Raw genomic sequence first — 13,663 nt, forward strand, 5'->3', positions numbered from 1 at the left:
GTGTATATCTTCTCCTTCAAATAGTCTGGAGCTTCAAAAGCAGTTTAAAAACACTGGATAGTGTATATATTTTTTTCTACACATCGCTTCAGTCCACGTGGAAGAAAACTGGACTGGTTACACAAGCCTTTATGTCAGGTACAAACAGAGCCTAAGGTTTGAGTGCCCAACAATGCTCTTTTCAAGTAGGCTGACAGGCACATAAACATCATGTAATGGCGTAAGGACTCCCCAGAACATCTTCAGGACAAATATATTTTATATAAGCAGCTGTTTTCATGCAAGCTCAGCTAGTGTTGTGCTGCTCTTTACAGGATTGGATGAGTGGTGTTGTCTTTGGCTGTGTGGGCTTAAATGTGTTTCTAATGTGTGTGTCAAATAATTGCCTGTTAAACAGACCGCCAATCTGGCTGAAGCCAATGCTTCCGAAGAAGATAAAATAAAAGCTATGATGACACAGTCTGGCCATGAATATGATCCAGTCAAGTAAGTGTCCAGAATGTCACATCTGTTCTCTGAAGATTGTGTAAAAATAGTAGAGATGTTGGCTTTAACAAAACACACACACATCCCTTCTTTCTTTTTTTCCCCAAAACCTTCTAGTTACATGAAGAAGCCCGTGGGTCCGCCTCCACCATCGTACACTTGCTTTCGCTGTGGGAAGCCTGGCCACTATATAAAGAACTGCCCAACAAATGGGGTAAGACTGGGGGGGCTGTGCTGAGGGTTTCATTTTGTTACCTGGGCAATTGGTAACTAATCCAGGAATACTCATGTTAAGAATTGCTTCCTTCTAGGTCATAGGCTTTAAATGTGTCTAAATCTTTCTCTGAACTTTCAAGTATATTTTGATATTATTGGGAAATTTTCTCTGTTTTTAACCCTTTCTTTTCATGACAGTTCACAATTTTTAGCATTCTGTGTAAAAAGATGTCTCTCTTGACCCCATCTGTTGAATATTTGCATGTTTTACTTACCCAAGTCTCTGAGTATTCATGCCATTTAACATTAGTCACTGAATGTACATGCATGAGGTGTGAATTCAGCCTTCACCTGTAGCTGGTGAATTGAAGTTTCTCCAATGGCTGATCCAGAGCCCTGACTTAAGCTCTCCCTTGGCATTTGGAGGAGGAGCAGGTTTGTGTCTGCTGTCCCTGGGGATGGTGAGCTAAGGCCTGTTTCGCCCTTAAGGAACCTGAGGGTAAGCCAAGAATGTCAACTGAGCTCAAAGCTCTGCTCAAGCCTTTGGGACATCCTGACCATGCTCATTTAGGAAAATCAGTGTTTTAGTTGAGCAACCCTTATGCTGGGTAAAAGGAGAGGATTAAAGGCTTTTGCTGCTTAAAATGATAATTGCAATCTCATTTTAAGTGTGGGTTTGAGATGAGGAATGTGCATTTCTTTTCTTAACAGGACAAAAACTTTGAGTCTGTTCCCAGAATTAAAAAGAGCACAGGAATTCCAAGGAGTTTCATGATGGAGGTGAAAGATCCCAACACCAAGGGTGCCATGCTCACAAACACTGGAAAATACGCCATACCAACCATTGATGCGTAAGTATGGAATCCATCGGGAATTCCTGACTGCAAAGGGAGTCGTTGTCATTGTATCTCAACCTTAAAATCTGGGATGCTTTCCCAGCAAAGCAGGGGTGGTCCTACCGTTCATGCCCCGGGAAGTTGGTTGATCTCGTGGTACACTGAGAATCTATTTCTGCAGAAGGTGTTTGCAGTGGAGCCGTTCCTTTGAGAGCCCGTTTTGCTTCTGGTTTATGTTTCAAAGGCTTTCTGCAAAGTTTAACAAATAGCTGCTGGACTTGCATCAAATCCCTCGTGTGAAACAGACCGGAGTTCCACTGTTGCTATCAGCTAAGAAAATACTGTGTGTGCTGACAAGAGTGGCTGCTTTAAAATGCACTTGGTGGCACGTTGGTTTTTCTGTCACATATCTCCTTTTGTAGAAGCTGTAACATAGACTTCTTTCCTTTATCAAATGCAATTACTTGGAGACTAGCTTTATCCTGAGCCTGCAATTTACATTTGCCCTGTGGCAAAGGAGAGATGGGATTCATTTCATCCGATTTCTAGGTGTCAAGTATTTTTCTAGTCTGAGCTAATTTCTTTCTTGATCCAGTGAATGGGAGAGTTCTGCAGAAGGAGGATTGTTCCCCCTTCCTATTCTAGTGGTGTGGCTGTAGAAATAGTAATTGAAACGAAATGCCTGTGTTTCAGAAGGCTGATGTGGAGTGAGGATTCCATCTGTTACCTTCCTTTGGTAAAATGCAAAGCTTGGAAAAGTTTCCCTTTAACTTGTTTCTTCTTCTTTCCCCACCCTCCCTCCAGGGAAGCTTATGCTATAGGAAAGAAGGAAAAGCCTCCTTTTTTACCAGAGGAGCCATCCTCCTCCTCAGAAGAAGACGATCCTATTCCAGATGAGCTGTTATGTCTCATTTGTAAAGATATCATGACGGATGCAGTTGTTATTCCCTGCTGTGGGAACAGTTATTGTGATGAATGTAAGTGTTACTCCCGTGTTTGTTAATTTGAAATGTCAAATCTGATCTTCTGAAAGCAGAAATTATAAGGAAATTATGTTGTCACTAGTTCTATTTAATACTTGAGTATACATTGAACAGGAATATATAAAGCTATAAGGGGGGGAAGAAGAGGCAGAAAACTTTCTTCCCTTATGTATCTAGTTAAATCCTCTTTACACGTGGAAGAACAAGTATGAGAAGAGGGGTAACTGTGCAGGTGATTACAGTATTAGATATCAAATACACTGTGTTTGTCCACAGCTCTTTCTCATACATGATTATACAGCCAAGTCTGGTGACTTACTGGGGTCTGCACCACACAGATAGTTGAGCATATAATCCATGTGCTTCTCCATGGAAGAGTTAGTTAAAACCTTCATAACTCAGACCTGCCAGTGGTTTTTTGAGATGTGTTTTATTCACTTACGCAGAAGTTGTCATGGAAGTGTTTTTAGAATTGATTAGAATCCCAAGTATTTCCTTAGTTTGGCTAAAAACTGTTTTGATTTTTCCAATTCACAGGTATTAGAACAGCATTACTGGAGTCTGAGGAACATACGTGCCCAACGTGTCATCAGACAGATGTTTCTCCTGATGCTTTAATTGCCAACAAGTTCTTACGCCAGGTAACACAACTGCTTCTGTGTAAGCTGTAAGGAAAGTCTATTTGTAGCAAGCAGAAAGGGAAAAAAATACTCATTTTTATCTCCTTAAGCAAGGTTAAATTGAACAAGGCTACATCTACTTTTCAGATACGTTGTCTGTTGCTAACAGAAGCCAGCAACTTTTTAGGGACAATCTGGCAAATTGAGGTCACGCTGTTGTTTAACGTTATTTCCTTTCACATTCAGTGTTAACACTGAAGTACTTCAAATACAGAGTTACCAATCATTAACTACAGTGTTCGTGTGCTGTGTTCATACAGCTGTGTGTTGATTTATTTCAGGATTGATGGCATTTAAGGAATACACAAGTAATACACAAAAAATGAACACAGTGTTCATACATCTGCTGAAGTTTCATCGTACCTTGTTGTAAATGTTCTTCTGCCTCTAGGCTGTGAACAACTTCAAAAATGAAACTGGCTACACAAAAAGGCTCCGTAAGCAGATTCAGCAGCAACAGCAGCAGCAACAGCAGCAGCAGCTGCCACCACCGCCACCACCTCCACCACCTCTCATGAGGCAAACAATAACACGCAACCTGCAGCCTCTGCTCCGGCCAACAAGACCGGAACCACTAATGATTCCGTTAGCTTCTCTGGCTTCTCGTTCTGCTCTGTCATCCTTGGCTCCAGGTCCATCATCTGTGGCAGCTGGGCTGCCCGTAAATCCATCTTCTGTCGTCGTCTCTGATCTCCCTCCATCAGTGTCCCTGTCTCTCCGTGGTGAAAAGCCAGATGGACCTTTTCGGTGAGTAAATCCATAGACGAGATGAATATCAAAGACACCAAAATGCTGAATTAGATTCTTGAGTTCTCAGCTAGTGATTTTTGTATAATTAGGGACAATTCTAGGTAATTGTGGAAGTTCTGGGTTTTGCTTTTACTTTGATAAGTTGAAGTGTGCCCCATGCAAGAATTTTCTCAGTAGTATTCGTGTTTGGTTCCCTTACAGTCATTCAGTACAGGTTTACCCTGGAGGAGGAACCTTTTGGTCCCCAGGAACCCTTTGATTTTAAGTGGCTATCAATTCCTAAAGTAACCACGTGGTTATGCCAAACCTCGAGTGTATCAGTTTCTCTTTAGTGCTGGGGAAATACTTCCGTGAAGTGTAAAAGCAGGATTATAGGTACAGTTGACCAGGTGTTCTCACATTGCTTTTTTCTACAGTATTTCTGCCATCACTATTAAGATAAGTTAGAATCATCCTCAGTAATACAGAGTGTAGTCAGTGATGCATAATGAAACTGAAACACTGTAAATTTGAAGTATTTATAAACATGACAGTCTAATTTTGCAACCCAGTGAAGTCATGAGAATACATTAAAGATCTGTGCTGTTGTTCAGGGCTTGCATCCTTCCAGCTTTATGCCCTGCATGCAAATAGCTGTTCTGTCCACAAGACTGCCAGGCTCGGCTGTACCGCTCAGCACAAAGGGTCACAGTTCAGCAGAACCTCTAAGGCAGCCTCTGAACTTGTACATAAACATTTCCTAATAGCATTTCAGTTCCTGCATCTTCCAAAACTCTGATCCATTCATGCGCAGCCTGCTTAATAAAGCGTTTTGGAGTGAGCTCTTTGAATATCAGGAGCCCAAACCGACCTCTCGTCAGTGCTTCCTTTGGAATCTGTCAACCTCACGTTTGTCAATCTGGGAAAGATTATTTTCTACATTTATTTCTCTATTTACAGCAGTCTGCCTTTCCTCACCTGGGACTTTGTATTTCCAGTAGCACTTCAAAACACTGTTTGAATAATCTAAATCTGTTGTTTTGTAGTGATGATACTGTTATACCTCCTGCTGCTCTGGTGACTGCCGCTGAGCTTTCTAAATCTTCCCCTCTGTCAATCACCAGTCTGTTGGAAGAGAAGGTAAATTTTGTTTCAACATAAGCAGTGGTTCTTGCATTTTAGTCGGGCTTATTTCCTAACTGTTTGCATTTATTCACAAGGGCTATCAGGTTCCTGTACTGAGACAACCAGCATTACCAAGTCTTCTGGGCCCTCAAGGACAATCAATACCCACAACTGGTAAGTAACGATAACTTTAGACTTTCTTCTAAAATGCCATCTTTAGATAAACTGAATGTTTGAGGGCTTTTCTTTTTCCTCTCCCCACTCCCAAAGGTCATCCCATGAGAGCTGGAACCATTCGCTCAGCAGGCGGCAGACCAGGCTGGGAACTGTAAGTATCCTACACAAATTCAATATGTTGCTAGTACTTGTAAGCTGTTAAATTAGGCTGTACCACGTAACTTACACATCTGCTGGTTTCTAATGAAATAAGTGCGCACAGAGAGCTGTGGAGAATACAAGTGATAATTAATTTTTCAATGGCTTAATTTGAATTACCTTTAACAAAGGGGATCTGTGCGTGCAGAAAGATCATTTAACATGAAACTCCAGTCCATAATTGAAGAGAGGACTCTGAAAAATGAACTCTCTTTGAGGAAACCATAATTACATATAAAAATCAAATATAATGTAAAGATTAATGGAAGGCCACCCATTTGATTACTGGCTGACTAGGGCTGAAGAAATTGATATCCCAATAGAAATCAGCCTCCAACATTCTTCAACAACTTAGTTGATGCTGATTGAGCAAATGATTGGAAGAATCAGCACTATTATTTTATGACAATTATGAATTTCTCTAATTTAGTCATCCCAAATAGCCAGGCTGCCCTCTCTCAGTTAGGGAGAGGGGAGTCTGTTTTATCTGGTATTGCAGTGTCAAGTTAGTCCTTTTGGTGTATATACATATATATAATGTTACAGATGGATTGTAAGGGTGCACTGCGTGTATAGAATCTTAAGATCAATCCAGACAAAATCCAGGATCCATCCCACAGATTGCCTAAAATCTCATATTCAGTAAACAAGAAAATAACAGTTCAGGGAGGAGAACAGGCCAAACACATCATCACGAGGCAGCACCGTAGGAAGCGTAGGTGGGAGAAGTTAGAAGAAGTTTGAGAGAAGATCAGTTTATATTTGTGCAGTACTCTGAAGATCAGAAGTGTGAAGTGCCTCAAGGAGTGGCAGAGGAGCAGTGGGCACTGGGCGCGTGGGAGATGGGAGTCTCTTAAGCATGGGCAGCACCATCCCCAGTCGCAAAGCTGAGCATAAGGAGAGAAGACTGAGGGAACTGCTGGGGGTGAGGATGTGGAAGGCAAGTATGAGGATCAAGAAATGGCTGTGGTCTCAAATGAACAGAAAGCGGGGAGACAAATGCTTCAGTTGAGAACAAGAAGTGCACGCCACCATGCTCCCGCTTCCTTCGCTTTCCTCTTTGAAATCAGGGCAGGGTGTGACAAACAGTGACACGAGTTTTTGGATTTCTTTAGAAGTTCAAATCGAGGACGCCTGCATGGTGACCGTGCCCAAAGGACTCAGGCCCCATCACTACCAGCATCAGCACCAGTCTTTGTGCCTGTGCCTCCACCTCCCTTGTATCCTCCACCACCACATGCACTTCCTCTTCCTCCTGGGGTACCACCACCACAGTTTCCTCCTCAGTTTCCACCTGGGCAGCCTCCATCCGCTGGGTACACTGTCCCCCCTCCAGGATACCCCCCAGCTCCTGCAAACATGTCATCAGCGTGGGTACCAACAGCAGTACCAACGGCTCATTCCAATACCATCCCAACGACACAAGCACCTCCCTTATCTAGGGAGGAGTTTTACAGAGAGCAACGGAGACTTAAAGAGGAGTAAGTATTCAGCTCGCTGACCTTGCATTGCTTTTCATTGTTGTATTTCGGTAGCGTATCGGACTGCGGTTACACTAAAGTGCATCTGAGATAAGCAAAAATGACATAGTGTTTCTTCCAGTATACTTTTTCGTTGCAGATGGTAAACATGCAAAACTAAAACCAGTCAAATGTAATTCTAAAACTTTCCCTAAAACGTGTAGGAATTCTCAACTGTTTTTGCTTAAATAGGATGTTCACCTTTTGCATTGCATGCAGTATACATTTTCTCATATTGGCCATGTTTTGTTTCTTGATGTCTTTTTGTAATAAAGGTCAAACTATAATTGTAATAAAGGTCAAACTTATTTTAACAGGGAAAAGAAAAAGTCCAAACTTGATGAGTTTACAAATGATTTTGCTAAGGAATTGATGGAATATAAAAAGATTCAAAAGGAGCGTAGGCGTTCATTTTCCAGGTAACTGCTTTACATGTCCGTAATGGAGAAGCAGATTGTCTAGAAGAATCAGGAGGAGGTCACTCCACCTCTGTTGTTAGATGGATTGGATGATTCAGGGGATTAGCAGTGATAGGAGTGCCATGTGCAGGTTACTAGCTCACCTAGCTTACTAGGTTACGGCAGCGATTAGTGGACTGATAGTTAGAATTGAGCAGTAGCTGTCAAGGAGCAGGGGTCTCTTTTACGCGGTGTCTCTGCAGTGACATCCTTCCTCTCCGGACAGCGTGAGGAGACCAGAAACTGGACAGGGGTAGTGGCTGGATTTTCTGCATCTCCCTACTCTGATTGTAACCATTACCTCAAAGCACTTTGGAGGAGATAGAGAAATTGTCTCATTTCCTCTGTTGTCTATCTCGTGTGGCTACACGGAGAGATGTTAACCTGGACTGCAAGCTGGTATTTTGTTGACATTGTTAAATTTTTCTTTGGATTTAAAAGATCAGACTTGTTTGTAGGGAAATCTTAAACTGGCGAAGGACTTGGAGAGGAGGAATGATGCTAATGAACGGATGTGGAGTAATGTGAAATGATTCTTAAAAAAAAAAAAACAGAAATAAAAACTTGTGATGGAAACACTGAGGGCAGCTGATGTGTTCTGTCCCCAGAGTGGCTTGGGCAGGAGTGCGAATAGCTCTCCTTTAGGAACGCTGTCAGTATCTTTCCTAGGCATGGCACCCAGTCATGTTACTAGAGGCTGAGTTTAGAAGCTTTTAGTATGTTTTTTCTTGCAATGTTGTCGCTAGCCTTGGTTAGAGTGAGAGATGTGCAGAAGTCTCTAGGACATCTAGCTGGAGGTGTGGATCGAGTAGTCCTGTGTGTAAGACTGCAGCACAAACTGCCAAGTCAGTAGTGAGGTTGAACAGGCTGAGCTGGCCTTTAACATTGAGCTTTGCTGTCTGCAGGCTAAACTGTGTTTTCTGGATGTTTGATACTGCACTGTAGCCATTAAGACTTGCTCTTTTTGCATTTTACTGCAACAAAAATGATTTGCACTGCATGTAGTAGCCGAGTAGTGGAAAATGTGCGTGTTCACGTACCAGTAGAGGCCAGTACACACCACCTTAAATCAATCCCTAGCACTGGTAGCTCCTGTGATAGAAGTGAGTGGAAATAGACTTACCCTTCCTGTATGTTTTACACTAACAAAGCAGCAGCTGTTCTGTCTTGTAAGCAGAAACTTTACATGTTATCAAGTTTTTCAGTTTGCAGTAGCATTATGTCAGCAGCTGAAAGAAGCTTTGACATAAGCATTTGAAGAGAAAAAAAAAAACAGACCAAATTTGGGAAGAAAAAAACAGGGGAGAGCGACTGTTTTGAATTAACTTCATTTATTTTTTTGTGTTGTGTTTTCTTTTAAGGTCCAAGTCTCCCTATAGTGCTTCGTCTTACTCTAGGAGCTCCTACACCTACTCCAAGTCAAGATCAGGTTCTTCCCGCTCTCGCTCCTACTCTCGCTCGTTCAGTCGTTCCCATTCTCGTTCCTACTCGCGATCTCCACCGTACCAGAGAAGAGGCAAAGGGAAGAGTCGGAACTATCGGTCTCGATCCCGGTCACATGGGTACCACCGCTCCAGGTCAAGGTCACCCCCCTACCGAAGGTACCACTCACGATCACGGTCTCCAGTGTTTCGAGGCCAGTCTCCCACTAAACGAACTGTACCTCAGGGGGAAGGAGAAAGGGAGTATTTTAACAGATACAGAGAAGTTCCACCCTACGATATGAAAGCTTATTATGGCAGATCTGTGGACTTCAGAGACCCGTTTGAGAAGGAAAGATACAGAGAATGGGAAAGGAACTACAGAGAATGGTACGAGAAGTTTTACAAGGGCTACGCGGTTGGTGCTCAACCTCGACCTCCCGTCAGCAGGGAAAACTTTTCTCCAGAGAGGTTTGGTGCCCCCGGGACCAGGCGGGAGAACTCGCCCTATGCTCGGGGGCGTAGGGAGGATTATCCTGGTGGGCAGAGCCACCGGAATCGTAGTATAGCTGGAAATTATCCCGAAAAACCCTCTGGAAGAGAGAGCCATGGTGTCAAAGATCCTACAAAATCGAAAGAGAAGGAGGTGGAAAATCCTCTGGGAGATGGCAAGGGAAATAAACATAAAAAACACCGGAAGAGAAGGAAAGGAGATGAGAATGAAGGATTTGCTAATGCTGAGATGTTGGAGGGTGCGAGGAAACCAAGAGAGGCCGTTGCAACAGAAGACGTTAAAACAGACTCCCTGTTCATACTTCCAAGCAGAGACGATGCCACCCCTGTGAGAGATGAGCCCATGGAAGCAGATTCCATTGCTTTCAAACCTGTGTCTGAAAAGGAGAAAAAAGAGAAGGATAAGCCAAAAGCAAAGACTGACAAGACGAAGCGGAAAGCAGAAGTGGCCGTTCCTCCTAAGAAGGACAGCGCAGTGAAGCCAGCCAAAGCTTCCCAAGAGAAGGTGGACCCCGACCGCGAAAAGTCTCCTCGTACAGAACCTCCTGTGAAAAAGGTGAAGGAGGAGTTGCCAAAGACAGACAGTGTTAAAGCATCTTCCTCTCAAAAGGACGAGAAGGCTCTTGGTACCCCACGGAAAGTTCACCCGAAAGTGACAAAAGATCACACAGAAACCAGGCCAGCCAAGGAGGAGAAGGCAAAGAAAGACCATCCGAAAGAAACCAAGTCAGAGAAGCCCTCCACTAAAGAGGACAAGACAAAAAAACCTGCAGAAAAAGGCAAACCCTCTGATGCAAAACCTGAAAAAAGGAAAAGAAAAGCAGATGAAAAGGTTGATAAAGAGCATGAAGCCACTTCCACAAAGGCCTCCAAACCAGAAACGGCTGAATCAAAAACATCGCCGAAGGGGAAGGCTGAGCCCGATGGTGAGAAAGGAGAGAGAACTCCAGACAAGGATAAATCTGCTTTTCTCAACAACCCTGCCAAAAAGATTAAACTAAACCGAGAAACGGGCAAAAAGATTGTGAGTGGAGAGAACGTACCACCTGCAAAAGAGCCTGTGGAGAAACCTGAGCCGAGCAGCAGCAAAGTGAAACAAGAGAAAACGAAGGGAAAAGTGAGGAGAAAAGTAACAGCAGCTGATGCATCTAGCTCTACTCTTGTAGACTACACAAGGTACCTCAGCATTTCTTTCCTTATTCTTTCTTTCCTCCTCCCCACCGAAATGTGTAAAATTGTGTATGGTGACTACTGAAAGGAACAGCTAAATCGGTGCTGAATGATGAATAATCTGTGATCCTTCCTCTTAAACTATTCTGGGGTCAAAATCAAGTTTTGTTAAAGAAATGGAGCAGGCTCTGCAGAAAGCTGGTAAGGGTAATTCATTGGGCATGTTTGACCCTGACTTCTGGGACTTTCTTTCCCCCTCTTATTCATTACATGTTGATTGAGGCGTCCCCTCTGTTTTCCTTCAAGTCCAGCTTATTTCAAAAGGCAAGGAGAAATACATGTCTGTGCCAGGCAGTATTGTGCATTTTAAACATTTCAAGGTCCTGTAAAGAACACTGGGACATGAGGACAAAGCTTTGGTTCTATGTAGTCACCTCTCCATAATTGCTTGCTTAGATGTCGAAACAAGAATGAATATCTGTCTGCTATTGGTAGAAATAGGACATGAAGGAATTACCAGATCAGACAGTCCCCAATCTGATAATCTTGTGTCTTTGCTAATTAAATGTATAGGGGCAGGATACTGAATGAACTGATTGCTCATACTCTTAGCCAGTGGGCTCACGAAGATCCTCACTCGCTGAAATGTTTTAGAGAACATCTTTTGGAAAAATGCTGAAGATTGAGAACTGAAACAAAAGCTGTTCTGTAAAATGCCACAGAGATGGTGCTGTGTGTATCTCACCCCTTACTAATGTATGGTTTTTTCCTCTTAGCACTAGTTCTACTGGAGGAAGCCCTGTTAGAAAGCCTGAAGAAAAGACAGATACCAAACGAACTGTCATCAAGACCATGGAGGAGTATAATAATGATATAACAGCCCCTGCTGAAGATGTCATTATTATGATCCAAGTCCCTCAGTCAAAGTGGGATAAAGATGACTTTGAGTCTGAAGAGGAAGACATTAAATCTACCCAGGTGCCCACAAACATAGGGAAACCTGCTAGTGTTATAAAAAATGTGAGTGCTAAGCCAGCAAACCCCATAAAACACAGTGAAAAAGAGACAGAGCCTTTGGAGAAAGCGCAGAAATCTACAAAAGAGGCGAGTTACGAAAGCTCCCAGCATGATGCAAAGAGCTCAAAAAGTTCTGTGTCGAGTGAAAAAGGAAAAGCCAAAGAGCGGGATCATTCGTTATCAGACAAGGACACTTCTGAGAAGAGAAAGAGCAGTGCTCAGCCAGAAAAAGACCACTCGGAACGTGCAGCTGAGCCAGGAAATGGAAAAACCATTTCCCAGTCTTCCAAGGAGAGCAGATCTTCTGAGAAGCACGATCCTGGCCGGGGATCCACTGCCAAGGACTTCACTCCCAACCGAGACAAGAAATCTGACCATGATGGCAACAGAGATCATTCTAGTTCCAAACGCAGAGATGAAAAGAGTGAACTAGCGAGGAGAAAAGACTCCCCCTCTCGAAACAGAGACTCTGCATCCACACAGAAGAGTAAACCGAGAGAGGAGCGAGCAGAGCCGTCCAAAAAGGGCACTGGAGAGGCCAAAAGGAGCAGCTACAGTCCCTCGCGTGAGCGGAAGCAGTCTGAGCACAAAGCTGCTCATGACTCCAAGCGTACATCAGACGAACACAAATCTCTAGAGAAAAATTCAGGAAAAGAAAAGGAGAAGGAGAAAGAGAAAGAGAAGGAAAAAGAAAAGGAAAAAGAAAAAGAAAAGGAAAAGGAAAAAGAAAAGGAAAAAGAAAAAGAAAAGGAGAAGGAAAAAGAAAAAGAAAAGGAGAAGGAAAAAGAAAAGGAAAAGGAAAAGGAGAAGGAGAAAGAAAAGGAGAAAGAGAAGGAGAAGGAGAAGCACCTCCCAGAATTAAAGAGCAATAAAGAGAAAGAGCCGGGTGTTACCAAACCACCTGTGAAACAAGAATCACCAGAAGCAAAAAATGAGAAAGAGAACGTGGCTGGACAGAACGATAAAGGTGTTGTCAAGCCCAAGCCTCAGGTGAGCAGCTCCTCACGGCTCTCCTCTGACCTGACCCGAGAGACCGACGAGGCTGCGTTCGTCCCGGACTACAACGAGAGTGACAGTGAGAGTAACGTATCAGCAAAAGAGGAGGAAGCTGCAGGGAAAACCCCTAAAGAGCAGAAAGAAAAGGCTGTTGAGAAGGTGAAGGAGGATGCGGCGGCTCCTCCCGCAGCCGAGCAGCCTGAAGCCAGCAGGAGTCAAAGTCAGAGCAGCCCCAGCGTCAGCCGCAGCCGCAGCCACAGCCCGTCCGAGAGTCAGACCCGAAGCCACAGCAGCAGCGCCAGCTCCGGGGAGAGCCAGGACAGCAAGAAGAAGAAGAAGAAGAAAGAGAAGAAGAAGCACAAGAAGCATAAGAAACACAAGAAGCATAAGAAACACCTCGGCAACGAAACGGAATTGGAGAAGAGCCAAAAACACAAACACAAGAAGAAGAAATCGAAGAAGAGCAAAGATAAAGAGAAAGATGACCAAAAAGTGAAATCTGTCACGACATAGGATGACAGATGATAAAAAAATGACTTAATTCCTAAGTCATCTGTATTAAATTTTGTTAAAATGTAAACGAATTCAAGCGTTGTAAATAATGACATGGAAGACCCTGTGCTGCACTTAAAATATTGCTGCTTGATTATTTGATTTTTACATCAGAGCTTTATAAAAAGTGAACATTTTGTACAGAATTGTGAGTTGTGACCATGTAACATGAAAGGTTTTGCTGGGGCATCTTCTTTTTAACCACCGTTGGTGAGTTTGGGTGGAGTTTCCTGTACTGTGAAGACTTTCACATCTGGGTTTTTTTTTATCGCCTGGCAGAAGCGGCTGGTACCAGTGACCGGTACCGGCAGGATGGTTTGCAGAGTACATCACAGCCCTGTTCTGTCACTTTTTGATTACAATAAAAAGTTTTCAGTAAACGATCCCCTGTGATGAGACTCGCAGTGAGAGCCGGGCACGAGCAGGGAGAGAGCAGCGGCAGGGAAAGCTCCGAGGAAGGCTTTGCTGGTGGCTGACGAGGGCGGAACGCGGCGTATCCACGGGTTTGGCTCTGAAGGAGTGGTAGGATGTTAAATCCTGTGATGTGGGGAGGTGCTGCTGAGGGTGCACCGGTTTTGTGTGCCAG

At 43.6% G+C, this 13,663-nt stretch overlaps 1 protein-coding gene across 12 annotated transcripts in view; it reads left to right on the forward strand.

The window, feature by feature from the left end:
• The window catches only part of RBBP6 (RB binding protein 6, ubiquitin ligase), a 29,116-nt gene extending 15,656 nt beyond the window's left edge, over positions 1-13,460 (forward strand). For 6 of the 12 annotated variants that reach the window (XM_030483253.1, XM_030483256.1, XM_030483257.1 and 3 more), the window contains 13 exons: positions 398-486; positions 604-700; positions 1,414-1,553; positions 2,343-2,515; positions 3,059-3,162; positions 3,593-3,948; positions 4,977-5,070; positions 5,151-5,229; positions 5,326-5,383; positions 6,546-6,911; positions 7,268-7,369; positions 8,770-10,518; positions 11,289-13,460. In XM_030483253.1, coding sequence (XP_030339113.1) covers positions 398-486; positions 604-700; positions 1,414-1,553; positions 2,343-2,515; positions 3,059-3,162; positions 3,593-3,948; positions 4,977-5,070; positions 5,151-5,229; positions 5,326-5,383; positions 6,546-6,911; positions 7,268-7,369; positions 8,770-10,518; positions 11,289-13,038 — 5,157 coding nt within the window. In that variant the 3' untranslated portion in view covers positions 13,039-13,460. The remainder of the gene's footprint in view (positions 1-397; positions 487-603; positions 701-1,413; positions 1,554-2,342; positions 2,516-3,058; positions 3,163-3,592; positions 3,949-4,976; positions 5,071-5,150; positions 5,230-5,325; positions 5,384-6,545; positions 6,912-7,267; positions 7,370-8,769; positions 10,519-11,288) is intronic. The other 6 variants (XM_030483260.1, XM_030483264.1, XM_030483261.1 and 3 more) reach the window with 2 other exon arrangements.
• Positions 13,461-13,663: the final 203 nt, after the last annotated feature.

This window comes from Strigops habroptila, chromosome 4 (assembly GCF_004027225.2).
Source record: "Strigops habroptila isolate Jane chromosome 4, bStrHab1.2.pri, whole genome shotgun sequence".
Lineage (NCBI taxonomy): Eukaryota > Metazoa > Chordata > Aves > Psittaciformes > Psittacidae > Strigops > Strigops habroptila.